Raw genomic sequence first — 13119 nt, 5'->3', positions numbered from 1 at the left:
GGTCCCAAAATGAGGAAGTCAATGAAGTCTTCATCGTTCTCACCTTTCTACCTTTTCAATGCGAGTATGACAAATGAACTCTTGGTAGAACTCCCATTTCTTGTCTTCAATTGGTTTCAGAACAGAGGAGGCCCACAATTGTCTTATGTTCCTAAAATCTATTTATCAGTTTCTATATTCTTCATTATAAACCCAGCTAACCAAACATTGTGCTGACAAGCAATTAATTATTAGTTAACTACTAACTCCTAACTTCATCAAGGCCTACTCATTTATTATTCTTATTTTAATTTACTCTAGTAAGGCTCATTTCTAACTAAAATCTTAGCTCCTCAAAATCTCTAAATGCCTTAAAGTTTACGTTTCAGGGGGGACCTGCCCCAAGTGGGAGCGGGAGCTGAAAGGGGACGAGAAGCTGCGGCATGTGGAGATGCTCATCAGAGCAATACCGCAGAGCCCCTCGCTGGGGTGGGGCCCAGAACAAAACCTTCCGACCCTCACAGCTCCTCTGCTCCGAAATGTGTCTCCAGATCAACTCCTGCATCCCCCACTGCCCCGGGGCCGCTACCCCGCGCTGCGGGCACTGCTGCCTCCTGCCCAGCTGCTCTGGGGAGCTCCGTGCCGTGTCTCGCATCCCTGGGCACATCCACTGCCCCTGGACCTCCTTCCCCAGCCTCGCACAGCTTAGGATCAGTTCCCCATCACCTCTCCCAGCCGCCCCAGGGCCGCAGCTCCCACTCCCTCTGTAAGCGGAGAGTTTTTCTCGCCGTCAGGGGCTAGGCTGCCAAATTCCAGTCGAAAGCACATTTTTACGGCATGACACCAGTGGGGCCCCGGCAGGAGCCGGCATGAGCTCCGGCCGTTCCCCCGCAGCGGAGCCGGTGCGCGGCTCACCCCCTGCCTCCCTCGCTCTGCCCGTGGAAGCGCTCGCCAAATATTACAAAACATCCTCCCTCCTTCCTTCCCCGCGGCTACAGGGTGCAGAGACACCCTCCGCCGCCTCCCGGCCCTCCCCACTCCGCCCGTCCCCTTCCTTCCTCCCCGCCGCCCACTCAAGCGGCTTTCGAAGGAGCCCCGGGACAGGTACAGAGTGACAGAGCTGGGGACAAATCTGCAGCTGCACAGGTAGGACGAGAAGGGAGCTGAGGGCTGGGACACTCACCCAGAGCTTGCCTACATCAGGCTGGAGGGAGGAGGAGAGCAGGGACCGAGGTGCAGAGCTGTGCCCGGCTCCACCAGCCCCCTGCCATGGGCAAACCTTGGAGGGCACCTTGGGGCAGCACAGGCTCCTGCCAGGGCGCTGAGCTCAGGGCACTTCCCCGGGCACAGCGGGGCACCGGCACCTGCCGGGCGAGCAGCCGGGCCCGTGTGGCCACTGCGGGCTCTGTGTGACCTGCCCCGGGCCCCTGGTGCGGCTCTGGGTTGCTAAGGGATGCTGTGTGCTGGCACGCTGCTCACTCCGCCTGCCCTCCCTCGGACCCTGGCAACGGGAGATGCCACCAGGGCTCCGAGCGAGAACGGGGTGGGAGGGCTCAGGCACAGCCTCTCGCTCCGAGGTGTGTGCTGCTGCTCTGCCAGCACCGGCAGACGGAGCCCAGGTGGCCCAGGTGCACCTCAAACCCGGTGCTGCCAGTCCCGGCAGGTTAGAGCTGTTGCCGTTCCCATGGGAGGCTCCAAGGAGGCATTTAAACACCATCCATGTCACAGACCCTGGAAAGCCGCAGACCTCTGCCCCGGGCAGCAGAAGGGCTTGGCTGCTTCTTTCCCAGGCACATGGAAATTTCCATGGAATTAGCACGAGGATAATTATTTCCAGCTGCCCCTGGCAGATTGCAGTGGTTCTGCTGGCCAGCTCCAGTGCTCCTCGAGGTTCTGGACAGGTTGGGGGTGCAGGAGCCACACCTGGGCTTAGTTCTGCTGCCAAAGAGTAGGACCTCACAGCTGGGGCACATCTGGCTGCTGACTGCCTGCCCCCCAGTCCCGTGGGCAGCCAGCCCTGCCCACAGTGGCAGCTCTCTGGGCAGGGTGTGTGGCACTTGCTGCTCGTGGCTATTTAAGGTCCTGTGACACTTGGCCCAGCCGGGAAGCAAAGCCTCTCCTGCAGCTCTGCCCACCTCCAGATGCCCAGGTGGGCCTGGGGGCTGCTCTGGGACTCCTGGGGATGTCACCAGCACCTGTCACTGCTCTAAGGTCGAGGCTGTGGCTCACAGGCAGTGACACTCGTCCCTCCTGTTGTCCTGAGGGGCTGGGAAAAGCTTAATCAGTGCTTTTTTTGCTAGTTTGTCAGGTTGAGGGAACTCTGGGGAGTGTGGTGAAGGACATCACCATATGCCCTCAGGGTTCTTGGGTTTGGAAACTTGTTTTCTCTGCTGGTGTGCTACAAAACTGTAATTTAATTTTGGTGTTTTCCTCCTCCTGACTTTCCCTGCAGTGTCTGCCCGGAAATCCAGCAGTTTCTCAGCGATCTGTGTGTGTTTACTCCTCACGGGGTGGGACCCTGCCAGGGAGGGTGGGGACTGTGGCCGAAATTGTGGAGCATGGAGCCACAGCGCTGGCGTGTCCCCCGCTGCTTGTCCCCGGCTTGCTTGGCACCCGTGGCCCTGCCCAGATTTTTTAATGCTGGTTTTTAATGTGTGTGTGCTGGAGCCTTGGCTCCTGGTCAGATTCACCCCTCCAGTTCAGATCTCTGTTCTGAGAGGATGCGCTTTTACAGGAAATGCTGAATTCCTGCCGCTTGGTAGCTCAGCAAAGCCTCGTGGAAGCAGATTTCTGGGATGAGCTGCCGAAGTCTGGATGCAGATCCCAGCCTGAAGCACAGGCAGGTCCTGGCAGCTGCTGTCCGACAGATGGAGATGTGTGTGTCCCAGCCTGGCCCAGCCAGGCAGGGCAGCATTTCCAAATGCACCACTCAGAAATGGCTGGAGGAAATTCCTTTGAAACCAAAGGCACAGGAATGGAAGGGCCAAGCCCTGGGAATTCTGCCCGTGCCAGAGCCTGGCCCTGGGCACGCTGCCCCCACAGGAGGGGTCTGTGCAAGGTCTGCACATCCACTCCCAGAGCTTGCTCCTGCCCGTTCCCAGCAGGGATGTCCAGAGGCAGAGCCTGTCCTGGGCTGCACGGGGAGGAGGCACACAGTGACACACCACTGCCACACAGCGTGCAGCGTTTGGCCTTTATAACCCACGCAGGAAGGCAGGGCAGCCCAAAACCCACTGCAAGGGCTGCATCTTGGGCTGGGAACCCAAAAGTCATCTCCTCACCTTCTTCACTTGCTGCCACAACCCATCAGGGCCGGGGGCTTCTGTCTGCAGCCCGAGTTCCCTGCTCAGAGCCATTTCCTGGTGGGTTTTCCTTCGCCCACGTGGCAGTGGTGCAGTGCCAGGAGGCTGCAGCGTCCCAGGACAGGTGCCAGCAGTGGTGCAGCAGGTGCCAGCAGTGGTGCAGCAGGTGCCAGCAGTGCCTGGGCTGCACAGTGGGCTGCAGGGTGTTGCCTGCAGCGCTGCCAGGGATTATCTGGCCTCATGCAGCAGCATGTCCCACATGGCTGTCACCTGACTCAGCCCTGGTCACCAGGCACGGTGACAGAGCACAGCCTCACCTCCGGCTTCTCCCCTGGCACCAGCAGCAGAGGTAACACCCGCTCCTACCGGGGGCATTTCAGGGCTCTGGGGTGGTCGGGCTGTTGTGGGAGCCCCGTGGTCCCTGTGGCTGTGTATAGCTGAAGGCACACTGGGCACTGTCATAGGCAGGTGAGCAGTTGAGTCTGGCAGGACGTTTTTTCATCCAAGGAAAGTTTGGTTGGGTTTTTTTTGTGGTTTTATTTTTATTTCTTTAATTTTTTTTAGGAAGGTGAGAGCTCTCAAGGACATTGATACTTTTCTTGCCAAAAACCACTTCAGCTCCAGCCAGAACACCCTGACTGACAAGGAAAAAAGGGAGATTAATATTCCAGGTTTCAGTTTCTCAAAAGTAAAAAGCCCCAAATCATGTCAGAAATGGATACATTCTCAGGCACTTTAATTAAACACACTCCAACCAGGACGTTTCCTTAGCGGGGTCACCTCTGAGCTTTTAAAGAGCGTTCTTAAATCTTCCTCCCGTGGAGGCGTCTGGCTGTTCCTGGTATCGGGGCTGGCTCTTGGACTTTTTCTGCAAGGCATGATTTGGGTAGAGGCTGATCTCAGGGGAGAAATGACACCAGCACTTTATCGGGGCTTCTTGACACAGATCAGCTATCCTAGACAAGGGGCTCAGACCCCAATTCCTCGTTGAATGTGAAATACGAAAGGCTGTGCTGGTGGCTGCTGCTAAATGAGCAGGTTCAGCTTGGGGAACGGGGAAAATTTCTTCGTGGGAAGTGTTGTCCAGCTGCGGTGAAGTGACCATTTTTGGAGGGATTTAACAGATGTGCAGGTGTGGCACCTGGGGACACGCCTCAGCGGTGCTGGGTCAGGGCTGGGCTCGATGGTTTGGGGGCTTTTCCAGCCCAAGGGATTCCATGGATCGCTTATTCCCGCTGTCCCCAGAGCATCTACCTGGGTCCTGCCCCGGGTGGGTCCGGGGGTTCCGCCCCCTCGAGCCCCCCCGAGCCCGGCCGAGCCCCCGCCTCCCTCCGGCTCCCACCCGCGGGGGAGGGACACGCCGGGACCGGCGGAAAGCGGCAGCGAGCCCGGCCATGGGGGCGGCCCCGAGCCGGGACCCCCGGGACCACCGGGACCCCCACGCCCGCCAGGACCCCCGGGACCCCCACGCCCGCCGGGACCCCCGGGACCCCCGGGACCACCGGGCCCCGCCGCGCCGGTGAGTGGGGAGGGGGCGTCTCACGGCCCGGGGCGGGTCCCGTTCCCCCCGCAGCCCCTTCCCACGCGTGGGACTGCTCCGGGCTCGCTGCGGAGAAGGCGGTCAACAGGAGCGTGGGATTTAATGTAATGTGCGGGGAGAAAGTTCCTTTCCCCTTTCTCCCTGCCCCTCTCCCCTCCTCCTCCGGGTACCGGGGCTCCCCAGCACAGAGGGGCTGCCAGGCTGGGCTGCCCCCGGACCCCCGGAGCTGGCGGGGGTCTGCAGGCTGGGGAGAGCTGCGGCCGGGCTGGGGGAGCTGCTCCCCACCACTGGGAACTGAAGGGGAGACACTTGCTGCCATCAAAAGGAAAAGTGGAAACATCGGTAAATCAACCAAAACATCGCTGAGAACAGACATATTTTCTTTAAGCGGGGACCCTGTATGCGGTGTGTTTGCAAACAGTGGGCTCAGACGAGGAAAACAAGTGTGTTCTGCCCTTGTAACTGCTCGGTCCTGCCTTTATTTCCCGCAGTCATCCCCTACCTAGACATCAGACGTGTTTTCAGCTGGAAAAGCTGTTGCAGTGGTCCCTGTGTGGCTGGGAATGGGGCTTCTTTCTGCCCTGTTAGACTCCGCTGTTTCTCCTTCCCACCTGTTTGCTCCACCTTGAGCAAACTTTGTGTTGTTCCTCCTGCCCTTTACCATCTTCCTGGTCCCCATCCCTGTCCTGGCTGTTGTCCTCACTATTTATTGTCCCCATTCCTGCTGGTCGCCCAGGTTATGGGTTAGGTTTCCCAAAATGCCTGAGTCTGGAGTAAACTCAGGGAGATAAGGCCTGACAAACACCTGATAAAAGCATTCCTGCCACATAGCACAGATATTTTTCTCAAGGGAGCAAAGGAATTGAAGGGGGAGTCAATAAGCTGCGTGATGAAGGCAGCTGCTTGTGCTCATCCAGCATCAGTGTGGAAATGGGGCTGGAGCCTGCTCCTTTTGAAATGAGCTGCACCCACACCAGCGAGATTAAGCTGTGCTTGGCATTTTTAAAATGCAGGAATGGCAGAGCATTCATTATCCCATCGGTGCTTTTCAGTGCAGCCACAAATGTCTGTATTTATCCATTTGCTGGCAGTGTGGCATGGAAAGGCAGCTGGAGCCGGGGCTGGCTGCTGGTGTCCAGCTCGTGTGTGACACTCGTGTCCTTCATTTCTATTTCTGTGGCGCTGTTTTGATGGAATGTGCAGCGATGGGAACTGTCACATCCCAGGCTGGGAATGGTCCCGAGGGAGCTGAGCTGCTCAGCAGTGCTGTCCCACACTGGGCATTGCTTTGGAGCTCGGGAGCACTGCCACAGTGGGTGACACCCGGGTCCTGCTGTGACACCCCGGTCCTGCTGTGACACCCCAGTCCTGCTGTGACACCCTGGTCCTGCTGTGACACCCGGGCTCCTGCTGTGACACCCTGGTCCTGCTGTGACACCCCAGTCCTGCTGTGACACCCCAGTCCTGCTGTGACACCCTGGTCCTGCTGTGACACCCGGGCTCCTGCTGTGACACCCTGGTCCTGCTGTGACACCCCAGTCCTGCTGTGACACCCCGGTCCTGCTGTGACACCCGGGCTCCTGCTGTGACACCCTGGTCCTGGTCCTGGTCCTGGCAGGGAGTGAAGGGCCCCACTGCAGAGGAGCAGAAAGGCAGGAGTGGAGACGAGAAATTAAACCCCACAAAAGATCAGTTTCTAAGCTAGAAAAATCAGCACTGGCTGCTGTGCCCAGGAAAGCTTCAAAGGCAGAAATAGGTGTTCTCCTGCCTAATGAAAGGGCTGAGAAGGCAAATTCCAGGTGCATGCCTTCCTCTGGCCTGGGGCACTGCAGCTCCAAACGCCACAGGTGTGGCTTTGTGATTCCTGTTCCCCTTGTGCCCTTCCTGGGCACCAAGGTGTGGGGACACTGAGAGCAGTTGTGCACACTGTGCTTTTGGGGCCAGGCAGAGTCACTGCTGCAGACAGCCAGAAGGGAGTTCATCCCCGTGTGAAGGGAAGGTCCATCTGGATGGGATCTGTTATCCCTGGATGCAGCTGGCTTCCTGCAAGGATAAACATGAAAAGCTAAGCAAGGTTTTGCTTCTTTTTGCAGCTTCTGTGATGACAGAGCTCTTCTAGTTCCAAAATATTTGGGGCTCCAGCTGTCCTCTGTGCAGCAGAGGCCGCTGCTGTCCCCTCCTGGAAAGTCCAGGCAGTGAGAGAAGCGTGGGTGGGATTTTAGGCAGCTCAACGCAGCCGCTGCCAGAGACATCCATCCATGGGCTGCACATGCCCAGTCCCTGAGCCGCTGTGTGTGCAGGGCTTGGCACAGCGAGTCCTGTGACAGCAGTGAGGGGGCACAGCGGTGCCAAGGACAGCCTGTCCAGCTGCTGCCTGGGTGGGCTGCATCTCTGTGAGGATGGAAACTGCTGGCAGGTGTTTTAAAACAGGTCAGCATCCTCCCTGCTCTGCAGAAATGTGTTTGCTGACTGTGCCAAGCAGCGGTTGGCAGGCAGAGCCTCCGGTGTGGCTGACAAAGTCAGGTTATCTCCTCGGTGGTGATTTGCAGCCTGTGTTGCTGCCAGGCTGGGTCAGGTGCCAAGCTGGAAAATGCCACTCGAGGCATTTTCTTGAACAGCAGGTGGAAGCAGGCTCTACCCCTGCACTGCTCTGGTATCTTCCTGCCCCAGGGCCCTGCAGGTCAGGAGCTCTGCAGCCGGCATGGTTCAGTCCTGCTGAGCCCGTTCCTGCCGGGATTGGGGCTCCTCGCTGGAGGCACTGTGTGCTCTGCCTGCACAAGGACAGGTCCTGATCATTTCCCGCACTCGTGTGCCCCAGTTCCCTCATCCTCAGCCTGTCACACGCAGCTCCTGCCCTCTGCAGCGGAGGTGGCTCGTCCCTGCTGCTGTGCCAGTGCTGCTGCTGCTCCTGATGCGCTCACTCGGCTTCTCCTTCCCCTGGCAGAGCTGCTCAGCTGCTCACGGCGGTGGTGCCATCACCACTGCGGCTCCTCGGGTTCTCTGGGAGGTGGGAAGGGGAAGCAGGAGCAGGAGGAGGATGAGCTCAGGCTGCAGTGTGCTGCTGCAGCACAGCTCATGCTGAAGATCTGCTGTAAGATTCATCTGCAGAAATCAGCTCTGCCGCTTTGGAGAGGGGAAGTAGGCTGTGTTCTGCTCACGGCAGCCACGGGCAACAGGATGTGGAGCTTCTGCTTTTGCTTCAGACTCATGGGTTTTGGCTAAGCTTCAATATGAAGCACATAGTCCCCTCTTGCTGAGTGTCCTCTACACGGCAGTAAGGCATTGTGCAGGGTCCCTTGTCCCCGGGCCCTGGGGATGTGGAGGCCAACATGGTACAGGGGCTGAGGTGTTCCCTGGGCCTCTCCTGCCACTGACCTGTGGTGGGAACTGGCAGCACCTCAACTTTGGTTCACCCAGAGAAATCTTTGGGGAAGCTTAGAAGTATTGTGTGTGGGAATCCAGGGCTTCCCTCTGGCTGCCCTGGCAGGTCTGGGACCCTGGCAGGGGTCAGGAACCCCCCTGGACAGAGCCCCGAGAGACACTGTCTGTGATCTCTGTCCATGGAGAGGAGTTTTCAATCTTACAGGATCAATTACAAGCTTTGAGTGTTTGATAAGAGTAATAATTAAGTGTGACATGGGTGCAAAAGTAAAATTTTAGATTTCTAGATTAGGGGTTCAGAGGGGACAAGATGGAGGAAATTGGGTGTGCCTTGTCCTTTTTCTCCTTCTTCATGCCCTCCATGTTTCACTGTGGTGTTGGCATTTTTCTGTTGGTTCAGGCTGGGGACACACTGTCCAACGTAGGTGACAGATATTGGCACGTTATTGTAAATCCAGCACAGGTAGTTTGTGGTATTTAATGTTTGTACCATCCCACTGAGGGCAGAGCCCCACACGCTGCCCTGCAGGACAGAGCTGCGGCAGGGCAGCAGAACATGTTAGAGATAAACAGAATAAACAACCTTGAAACCAGCACAGACCAATTATGGCTTCTTCTTTGGCAGCGGGGCAGAAAGACAGAGACTTTCTACAATCTCGGGATCATCAATAGCACAGATTCCGACAATTGTGGAAAGAAGTAAGAGATTTTCTTTTCAAGAGGATGGGCAGTAAAAGCCCACAGGAATGACACATATATCTAACAAGGACACCAAGAGAGGGAAACCTGGAGAAAGGATCCCTGCAGGGAGGTTATTTGAGATGCTCAGCGTGAGTACAGAGCCCTTTGAAGCTTCGCTGGTGTCAGAGGCAGCCAGACCAGACGGACAGGTCTGCTCTGGCCCCGGGGCCTCTCTGTCCATGCAGAGGCATTCCCAACTCCCAGCCTGGCTGATGATTCCCAGGGAAGCCGTGGGCTCAGCCTGCCATGGGAGCTCTTGGTGTGGTCAGCGAGGGCCAGCAGCTCTTCTCTGCAGTGGGCCGGGCTGGTTTCACAGCAGGACAGTTGTCTGCCATTCCCGAGGCCATCCCTGGGACCGGGGTACACCAGTCAGGGGTCCAGGGAGCTGCCGAACGTCCCGAGCCAGCAGTGCCACTGCCCATGCCCGTGGACATTCCTCACAGCGCTGTGGCCACGGCATGGTGTCAGTAATGTTATCCTCCTCTCTCTAGCAAGCGTGTGGGAGGTGATGAGTTTGGGAGTGGGAGCCCTTGTTAGGGGAAAAGTTCCTGAGGGAAAGTTCCCGAGGGAGGCCAGCAAGGTTGATTTCTGTGGGAACTGCTGGCTGCTCTTTTTAAACAGCAATAGTTTAATAAATAAATAAACTTGCTGCCACGGAAGGATATAGCATCAGCCAGGGCTGTTGAGGCCAGTATTTCCTTGGAAAATGGAAAGGACAGGTGTTTCCCTCCCCTCTGCCCTTGCCTCCTGTGCTCAGCTCCTCAGCTCTGGGAAGCCCAGAGGGGCGAGAATTCCCGGTGGGACCGAGTCTTCCCGGGTGAAGTGAGAATTCCTGGGAGCTGCCCACCCCCCAGGGCAGCTCCCCACCCGCGTGGGGTCTTCTCGGGCACGTCCAGAGCGGAAAGAATTTGCGTCCTGCCGGCTCTGTGACGGCACAGGTGCAACCGAGTCACTGCGGGGATCCGGTTTCACGGTTCCCTGCCCTCTCACGCGGGGGCGCCGCGAGGGGTGACAGCGGCGTGCCCGGCCCCGCCTTTGGGCAGAAATCGGCGAATTTGGGAGTCGGATAGGGAGAGCGGCGGCTGTCAGCCCCGGCCGGGAGGGGCGGCCAGGCGGGGGTTCCGGGCCGGGCGGGCGGCACCGGGGGCGGGCGGCACCGGGGGGCGGGCGGCACCGGGGGCGGGCGGCACCGGGGGCGGGCGGCACCGGGGCGGGCGGGCGGCACCGGGGGCGGGCGGCCCGAGCGGAGCGGAGCGGGGAGCGATGGGGGCGGCGGCGGCGCGGCCGCAGTGAGTGAGCCCGGCGGGCAGCACAGCAGCGGGGCCGATGGCGTTCAGCGCCTGGCAGATCCTCTCGCCGGTGCAGTGGGCCCGCTGGACCTGGTCGGCGGTGCGGGGCGGCGGCAGCCCCGAGGAGGGGGACGGTGCTGCCGAGGAGGATGATGATGAGGAGGATCGGGACCCGCCGGCGGGGGGATCGGCCCTCGGCTTCAGGCAAGTCGCCCGCGGTCCCTTCCCATGCGGGGCTGCCCCGGTCTCTCCCCACCGCCCCTGTCCCCGCTCGCTGCCTGGCTGCCGGGGATCCCGCACCGCACCGCACCGGGGCTGGGGCCGCTTCCCGCAGGATGCTGCGGGGCTGCATGTCCTTGGAGGCCGTGCTGTGTGCTCCGCTCCCGCAGGGCGCTGCTGAGGATGATGTGTCACCTGCTCTCCCTTTTCCGTTCGCTGGCATGTCCCGCTGGACAGGAGATGCCCAGGGCCAGCCCGCGGCCTGGCTGGATGTGTAGGCGCTGTGGAGGATTTCAGAGGTAGCCTTGAAAGCAGTAATTCCTCACTCTTTTCCCCCCCCTCGGCAGCTCGGACTCCACTGATAATTTTGAGACCCCTGAAGCAGAAACACCAGCCTGCTCGCCACTCAAGGAGTTCTGCGAGCCACCGGGATTGCCGGAGTCTGAGGACCGGACCCAAGGTAAAGAGCCAGCGTGTTCCTTCTGCTCTTGGTGCTCTGCTCCACTGCCGGAAAGGCAGGGTGGGGTCAAGGAGGACAATTCTCTTACTTTGAGTAATGCCTGGCACACTTTTAGTGGTTAATGGCCTGGCCGCTCCACAAAGAGCTGTGATGGGCTGACTGGGAGGAATCCGAGGGTGCTGTTGAATTTTTTATCAGTTAAACGTTCCTCTGAGACTTCCTCTGCAGCCTGGGGACTGCCCTGACTGCTGCTGGCTGGTAGGACCTTTCTCACTCCTGGTTCTTGCCCAGGAGTGGCAGGATGCCCAGTTTGTGTCCCCCAGGCTGGTCAGTGGTAGGGATTTCATTGCACAGGCCATTTTTCCTTGGAGTTAGGTGCCAGGTGTCCTCACTGAGTAGCTGCTGTTAAAGATGCAAGAGCTCAATGCTGTTAAACCCCATTTTTGAGAAATTGGAAGGGATCTGCTCTAACTGCGTGGCGTTTCCTTTGCTGGTGGGTTCTGAGCTGTTTTGCAGGTTTATCCATGTGTTCCACACTGCTGCTGCTCCCCTGAGGGTGGCTCCCCATTAGCCCATGGCCTTCTGAGGACCAGCTCCCTACTGTATCCTTACCCTCCTCCTCAGGGGTTTGTGCTGGTGTCCGTGGGTGATCCTGGTGTTTATCTCTGGTTTTGTGCTGCTGGGAGGAAGCTTTGGAGCTCTGGCACTGCTGCAGCAGCTCACGGGAGGTTATCGGGGCAGGGCAGGGAGGAGACCTCCCCTTGCATCTGCTCTCAGTAGGGCAGGGTGGCTGGGCGGTGCCAGGGTGTTTGTGAGCCCTGGGGTGTGTGAGCAGCCTCTCCAAGGCACAGGGCAGTTTGTGGTGGGTCAGGCAGTCCTGGACAGGCCGTCCTGAGCGTTCCCTGCCCTCTCTTGCCCCTCACTGCTGTAGACCCTGGTATGTGATGTGCAATGTTGTGCATTGGGAACTTTTTGTGGGGCTGGTTTCAGAGCCCATGGGCTCAGTCCAGACCGTGGGTCCTTCTGTGCAGAAGCCCAGGCACAGGATGCTGTGGCTCTCAATCTCCTGTGGTGTTATTCTGCCTTGGGGTGGATCTGGGGCTCATCCATCCCTGTGGAAAACTTGTGTTTGTTTGCTGTGATGGAGGGAGTGCTCTGTTCATGCTTCCAATAATCACAGCTCTTGGAATAATCCTTTTAGAAGGGATGATAGAGACATCTTTACTTTGGGGATAATGCCTAGGAAGGAGGGAAGAGATAAAGGCTTTCCTAGCAGGTAGGAAGATCATTTCTGCCACAGCTTAGGGAAGCACATTGCCTCAGACTCCAGAGTATCACTGTTCCCCTGCGTGCCTGTGCCCCTTGTCCTGGGATGAGCAGCTCCTGCTCAGCAGTGAGGGAGTATCTGCTCCTGCACACAAAGCTCCCAGTGTTCTGGAGACGGGGGCATGATCTCCAGCAAAAGCTGTTTTTCTGTGCTGGCTGGCAGAGAGTGGGATGTCGGGGCCAGCAGAGCCAAACCGCGGTGCCACCACACTTGGCTCCAGCCCTTCCCTGCCCCTGAGGGACAGCGAGGAGCAGGCACTGTCTGCTGTGCAGTTGGAATAAATAGGGTGAGGAACGACAGAAGCTTTGGCTCCAGGGCTGGCTGCTCCATGCACAGCCAAGAGGTGACCTGGGTGTGTTAAACTCTGCCCTTGGGGACAAAAATTCAGCCCTGGAGGGGTCTGCAGTGAGGGTTTGTGCCCACTCAGAATCAGTTTCGGATGATGGGACTAATTCTATCCCATTCTTGCTGGAGTTACCTCCAGTCATCTGCACAAGGAAATGAGCAGAAGCAGCAAACCCGGAGCCATGGGTGCTGGGAGCTGCTGTTTCCCTGATGCAGGGCACGGTGCTGGGAGCTGCTGTTTCCCTGATGCAGGGCACGTGTTTTCCGCTGCCTTAGCAGCATCCTGTGCCGGTATGCTAATTCTTAACAGAATAGATTTAAAAATAGATCAACAGCCGTTAAACACAAAGGGAAGGCAGTGGCTGGTGGTGCAGGACTGAGCTGGGTGTGTGGGGCAGATATCCTGTGCTGGGACAGGGAAGTGTGTGACTCACAATCGCTGCTGCTTCCCCTGGAGCTGCCCGTGGGATGCAAAGGGCCTCTGAGCTTTGCCTGGCAGCGCTGCCCAGTGCTCCTGCTCCGTTTGAGAGATGGCA

General features: G+C 58.4%; 1 protein-coding gene across 6 annotated transcripts in view; it reads left to right on the top strand.

The window, feature by feature from the left end:
- The first annotated feature begins 883 nt into the window (after positions 1-883).
- The window catches only part of TACC1 (transforming acidic coiled-coil containing protein 1), a 30098-nt gene continuing 17862 nt past the window's right edge, over positions 884-13119 (top strand). Inside the window, exons 1-2 of one of the 6 annotated variants that reach the window (XM_030290156.4) lie at positions 884-1125; positions 10799-10911. Coding sequence is in view for 3 of the 6 variants with exons in the window: in XM_030290157.4 (XP_030146017.4) it covers positions 10270-10436; positions 10799-10911 (280 nt within the window). In the remaining 3 variants the exon portion in view is untranslated. Of the gene's footprint in view, positions 1126-10136; positions 10437-10798; positions 10912-13119 lie in introns of those variants that run through there. The other 5 variants (XR_012051727.1, XM_030290157.4, XM_030290158.4 and 2 more) reach the window with 5 other exon arrangements.

This window comes from Taeniopygia guttata, chromosome 22 (genome assembly GCF_048771995.1).
Source record: "Taeniopygia guttata chromosome 22, bTaeGut7.mat, whole genome shotgun sequence".
NCBI lineage: Eukaryota > Metazoa > Chordata > Aves > Passeriformes > Estrildidae > Taeniopygia > Taeniopygia guttata.
Note: the sequence above shows the minus strand (reverse complement) of the source record. Positions and strands in the feature narration are given on the sequence as shown.